Raw genomic sequence first — 6,224 nt, 5'->3', positions numbered from 1 at the left:
AAAGCTGGCATAGCCCAAGGTGTCATATCAGAGGCTTGATTAGAGACGATAAGATGAAAGTCAGAATTCCACTGGGCTCCAGGAATGCCAGATGACAAGTAAGAACAGCCTCAAGACTGGACTTCATACATGGAGCCACAATTAACATCAGTGTTATTAGGGTGAACAGTCATCAGTTACAAGCTGTGCACAAAGCAGTCACATGAATGAGTCAGAAGCCCCTGATACTGCTCTCTTTTTGCATATGTTATGCCCCTTGACAGAATAAAAATAAAAACCTTGCAAATATAATTTGTAATACATACTCATTATAAGCTACTATTTTAACAGGACTTCATACTGCAGACCATTAATTACTGTAACTAATTCAGTTTATAAACAAGTGATGCAGAATTAGAGACATAGTGCTTATTAATGACTATAGTCTTAGTTTACTTCTGTGTTTGCATTTTGTATTAAATATCAGATTTTTCTTGTTTTGGATGCTTCAAAATAAAGTTATCTCATCCAAACATTAGCAACAGTGTCAGCAGCTTTCTCAAAGAGAATTGAGCAACCAAATCCAATTTTAAATTATTACATTGACAAAGTCTATATAAAAAAGGTCTGTGAAACTTCAGTTGATTTTAAGCTAGTATTAATGTAATACTGCAGCACTACATCAAATGCATCAGAAGAATAATTGGATTTCCTCTGCCAAAATACCCTGAGAGGGGAAAAAAATACCTTTATCACTTTATCAAAGAGAAACCATTGATTTTGAATGTTTTGTTGTTGTGTTTGAAGAGAAATTGCTGTATCTGATGCATCACTTTTCTGTGGAAAAAATATGGAAAAAACTGAGACAAGTAAATACAACATTTGAATGACAGATGCATCAAGAAAACCTAGTGAGCAATAAAATGTTCTTTTCCTGCAGGCACTGATCTTTACTGTGAGCACAATATAGTAAGATGACAACACAAGACGCTTAGATCTAGTTGTTTGTTCCTCACAGTATTCTAAAATGGTCAGATACCACACCACCTTCCAGCAAATATAATATTCAATTTATGCAGGTTAAGTCCTGAAGAATAAGAAGTTAGCTAAATTAAGCACACAGCTGATTTTGTTTCAATCCAATTCCCTTCCCTTAATAAATTTCACTTTATGACTAATCTCATGGTTTTACAATGTTTACAAACTTCATGTTAACAATTTCATATTAGACAAACATCTTTAACCTCAAAGGTACAACACACCAAGGGCATTCACATTATTCAAGATTCCCAATTCAAAAAGAAACAAGACCTAAAAATAAAGCACAAGAGATGTGTATCAGTCTTACCTGGGAAGACAGCTATTGTTAATAAAACACTGACTTAGGCACATAGTATCTTACCTTTGTGTGAGTTCTGCTATCAGAAAAAAAAAAAGGCACAGCCTCTCACTCCTGTATAATAATTGTTTAGAGCAGTTCCTCTTACAAGTACAGTGTTAAAGAGTGTAGTTCATAACAAAAATGAGGCGTAAATATATTGGGGAAGTGAGGGTGTTTACTACCATTTATCACAAAATATAACAATAACATTTGGGAACACAGGCCAGAACAGATTTATATTAGATTTTAAAAAGATGATTTTTATTAAGCACAAACAGCTTTTAATACATTATCAATACAAATAGGAAAACATATGTTTAATGAATCTGATATACCAAAGATTTGATGGGTAGGTTGCATACTGGCACAATAAACAATCTCTTTTATTTTAAAGTATTTCAAATTAAAATCTTAAAATTATAGGATCACCACTGTCTACACTGCAGGTACTTTACCTACAGTCTAAAATTACCACATCACCTGGGCATAGGGGGAAGCAAAGAACTACAGTTTTGTAATATGGAACTCCTAACACTTTCATTAGCACCATTCAAAGCTTGCATCAGCTGTTTAACTAAGAAGCAGCTGACAGGTCAGGTAAAGCTTTACAGCAAATTTCAGTGCAAAGTTTACAGTTCCTTTTCATAAGATACTTGGAATCTATGGTTTCATAGCATGTTAAATAATTATGGCTTGATAGATGTACAGTGTTAAGATGCTGAGAACATTTACTTTGAAAAAAAGATGAGACATAACAGCTGTGAAATGCATTTTAATATATTATGCCAAATTCTGTAATATGCAAACAACATGCTGGATTACAAACTGAAGTCCTATTATGAATTGATAGACAAGGGTAATATTAGCTCTCTGGGGTAGTGACTTCTGGTTGTCTCAGCTGCTGCTTTTTCAGGCTAACTAGCTTCATCTTCTCTCTAATGTGTTCTGCTGCAGAAGCCATATCACTTGGGCTCCCGAAGTACTGCTCAGAACTAAAAAAGACAAAAAAGAAATCAGTGACAAGTTAGACTGTGCAAATATACATGTAAATGACAATCTATAAAACAAGAAACATAAGGAAAATAGGCACTTTTTCTCTTGAAATTTAAAAACTACCTTTAAAAAGCTTTATAGATGCAGTGATGAGACTTGTCTGGCAATCCTGATGAAATTACTATAAATAGCAAATGACCCTCTTACATCCAAAATATTCTCTAAACAGCAGGGCACCATTCTGTAAGCTCAACTAGAGACTTCCCAACACTATTTTCATCTCCATTCTCCAATCCAGTCTTGCAGTTTTTAATACTATGACAATCAAGGAAATCTGTCTATACATGAATTCTGACTGAGGTTATACAATTGCTGCTTTATTGAAGGACTCTATATATGAAGTCAGCCACATGCTGACAGTAACATTATATAATCTCTCTCAAATTGAAAAGAACACATGGCTGTTAAATCAGATTTCTCCTATTTAAATATAACAAAAGAGAGCTGAAATGTTAGGGAAACCACTAGCTGAGCTGTCAGCAAAGCCAGGATTTGAACAGAAGAAATCTTTCAGAAGAGCAGGTATCAAATCTAATTATGAAGCACAGAGGAAATGGTGGCTGGACAAAGGACTTGGGATTGAGTGGGGTATGGACATAAACTGACAGAAAAGTTATTTCATATGGAAGTTGACTAGTTTGACTTGGGATCTCCAGAAATACAATAGATTGCACAGCTGCAAACGTGATCGCAAATAAGGGCAGACATTTTGTCTGATGCAGATTAAAAGCCATGAATAGGACAGGGAACAGTGACCCAGACTTTCAAGAAGACGCTGACCTAAGTCCAAAATGAAGACTAAAGAAGTATGCCTGCAGGCATTTTATGACATTTTCTTTATCCCTACATTTTTAAAACTATTTGTACTAATGGCTGAACCTTTTGCAATTTTTTGTTTATGTTTAGCTTTAAAAATAGAATGCTGTGGGCACATCAGCAGGGTATCTTGGGATCTGGGACAGCTAAGATCCCACCCATCTTTGAAAAGGGGACAAGCAGAACCCATCTGAAATGCCAGAGGGGACTTAAGTAACATTCAGGATTCAGTCAACCTAATACATATTTATATACATCTAGAATTATAAGAGCACTCTGTTAGGACTCAAATCACAAAGTGCACTAAGTGTCTTCTTTCATGGAGAGCTTTCCCAGGTTCTAACAGGTGCCACGCAAATTTAACAAAACAGTAACATTACCGTTTACACTTGAGTAGTCTATCTGCAAATTACACCAGTTTTAAGAATAAGTTACTGTATTTACCAGGTCATTATACATCTACAACTGCTATATGAAAGTTAAACCAAAATGTTTCAAACATAACACATTTCTCCGCTTCTCTTTTCTTGCAGCTGTTAAATACTCCATTATTTTCAAATACACTACTGGAAAGGCATTAAAATCACTACTAGTTCAGCTGCTGGTCTGTCTTCAAATACTCCTTGCCAAAGAAAACTACAACACACAGGGAACATGTTATTTTGGCAATATGACAAAACTAATTTTCATGACCACCTTCTTTTAACTATTTTTCAGATTAACTTCAGGTAGCCCATAATCAAGTTGCTTGATATCATTTCAAAGTAATCAAAACCCAGATTTCAAATCCCATTCTTTACGGTGTGCTTTTACATACCCAGAGACTAGTTCCAGGACTAGATAATACTAAGGTGGAAGAAGTTAACCACAAGCTCAACATTGCAACAGACAACTTTAGTTTGCTGAACAGAATAGTTGTTATTGTGGTTGAAATTCCAAATTCAGTTTTGTTTTGTAGCCTGATACAGCCACCAATTTTAACTTAGTATGAGTAGATCATGAGGGAAGTGATGTTTTATTAGCTGAATAAATCAAATGTAAATATATCTTCAATGGATTGGCTTAAGACTTTAGACAGCTAAAAGTCTGAATAAATCAAATATCACAATTCAAATGTGATTATTTTTTTTTCAGGGAGAGACGCTGGGACTGGTCACTTCTGTTGCTTCTACATACTTCGCTGGTGTAATGACTGCATATATCTAATAATTACTGTGTGAGAATAGTGGGCACATTGTCTTTGGAAAGTCTGAAATCAGATCTGCCTGCTTTCTGTGAAAAGATGGGAAAAATTAATGAGAATTAATGCATTATCTTTTTAATTTCAGCAATAAGCATTCAGGATTCTTCTGCATATTGAAAGCATTATGAAAATTTACCCAAAACATATTCAAAAGGCATTACAATAACATTTTCCTTACCCATCGGGATAAACTACAGGCACTGTTAATCTGTCCAACAACGATTTCCCAACTGCTTCAATTTCGTCAAATTGCTCTATTTCATTAAAAGCTTCAGGCTGCTCTGGACATTCTTGCAGTATCTGTAATAAAAAAACAAAACCCCCAAAAATATAATAAGGTAGACAAGGCATAGAATGTAATTTATTTATTTAAGTGCCAAAGTGCCATTACAGGGCAGAGTGAATGTTCCTTCAGCATCTTCACTGCCACATTTAAATGAGCTCAATGAAAATATTCATAAAATTCCAGAACAAAAAACATCAGTTAGGCTACCACTGAGTAAGAAGATAGGTTGGGGCTACCAATATTCTGTACTGGTATGTTTTACAGTACTGTTCAGTGGGAACAAAGAACTAAAAAAAGTAAGTTTTGCTAGACAACATTCCAACAACAAATTCAAAATGCATGAGTATGGTAGTCCGCATCAAGCAGCTTGCAAGACAGTCACATAAAATGGAAAAAACATCGATTATGAAGGGCCTGTTACAAGCTGCTTCAAAACAAATATCTGTATCTGGCAGAAAACTCAGACTGGTTTATAAAATATGAACCTAAGTTTCTAGACTGGATTGGAACCCAATACTTGTACTGAATTCCATATTTTCTTCCACTTTTCCCTCTGACACTTCTTATTTTTTTGTATGAACCATAGGTATTAGCAATATAATTTCAGTCTCATTAATAATGCCACAACAGTGCTAGAAGAATCACGCTTATGAACAGACAATTTTTTTCAGCCATCCACTTACTTGCTTACAATTGCCTGAAAATATAACAATTAACTACTGAAATAATGAAAGAACATCCATAATATGGGCTAAGATAATCAACTTTAAGTTGAACCACTGAATTCTAATTTGATATCAGGTAAAACCTTTTCCAGCCATCTGCGGCAGCACAGATGATATATTTCTGCTTTCATGAATCACCAACAACTCCCAATGCCTATGGATCCAAAATATCTTCCATTTATACAAACAAGAAACGAATACAAGCAAGGAGCATATAAACCTGCTTTGCAGCCCATGCCTTCCTTAAATGACAGACTGAATTTTTTTCTTTTACCATGTCCTAGGTTGGCTTTTTTTTCCTTAAGTACTGAAATTAACTAATAAAAGATTCTAAATCTTTTATTTTTATATTTAGGGAGGTAAAAAAAAAAAGTTGTTTTAAATGCTAAGAACTTCATTTTTCTTACATTGTTTCCTTAAATTGATAGATTTTTCTTCTCAAAAACACAACTCACCTTTTCAGCACTTGAATGAAATGCAACAGCCATTTCCAGCCTCTGTACTCTTTCTTCAGAAGTTAATGTAAACTGTTTCCATACTCTGTTCAATCTTGGAAGTGTGTCCCCTGAGGACCTTGAAGTGCATCGTAGGGACTGGCACAGCACAACAGTTGCCTGCAGTAACTGTCTTCCATAATCATAAGTACTCTAAAAGTTGGAGGACAGGAAGATACACAAGAACTCTGCATTTAACTTAAGAGCAAGTTATCTTAAAATGACAGCAGACACATTTGTGAAACCT

At 34.8% G+C, this 6,224-nt stretch overlaps 1 protein-coding gene across 20 annotated transcripts in view; it reads right to left on the bottom strand.

Moving 5' to 3' along the window:
* Window positions 1–1,602: 1,602 nt before the first annotated feature.
* Window positions 1,603–6,224, bottom strand: part of SESTD1 (SEC14 and spectrin domain containing 1) — a 53,595-nt gene continuing 48,973 nt past the window's right edge. For all 20 annotated transcript variants that reach the window (XM_040561244.1, XM_040561228.1, XM_040561230.1 and 17 more), the window contains 3 exons: window positions 5,939–6,130; window positions 4,651–4,772; window positions 1,603–2,352 (listed from right to left, as the gene is read on the bottom strand). In XM_040561244.1, coding sequence (XP_040417178.1) covers window positions 2,223–2,352; window positions 4,651–4,772; window positions 5,939–6,130 — 444 coding nt within the window. In that variant the 3' untranslated portion in view covers window positions 1,603–2,222. The remainder of the gene's footprint in view (window positions 2,353–4,650; window positions 4,773–5,938; window positions 6,131–6,224) is intronic.

This window comes from Cygnus olor, chromosome 6, assembly GCF_009769625.2.
Source record: "Cygnus olor isolate bCygOlo1 chromosome 6, bCygOlo1.pri.v2, whole genome shotgun sequence".
Classification (NCBI taxonomy): domain Eukaryota; kingdom Metazoa; phylum Chordata; class Aves; order Anseriformes; family Anatidae; genus Cygnus; species Cygnus olor.
This window is presented reverse-complemented; position numbering and strand designations above follow the sequence as displayed.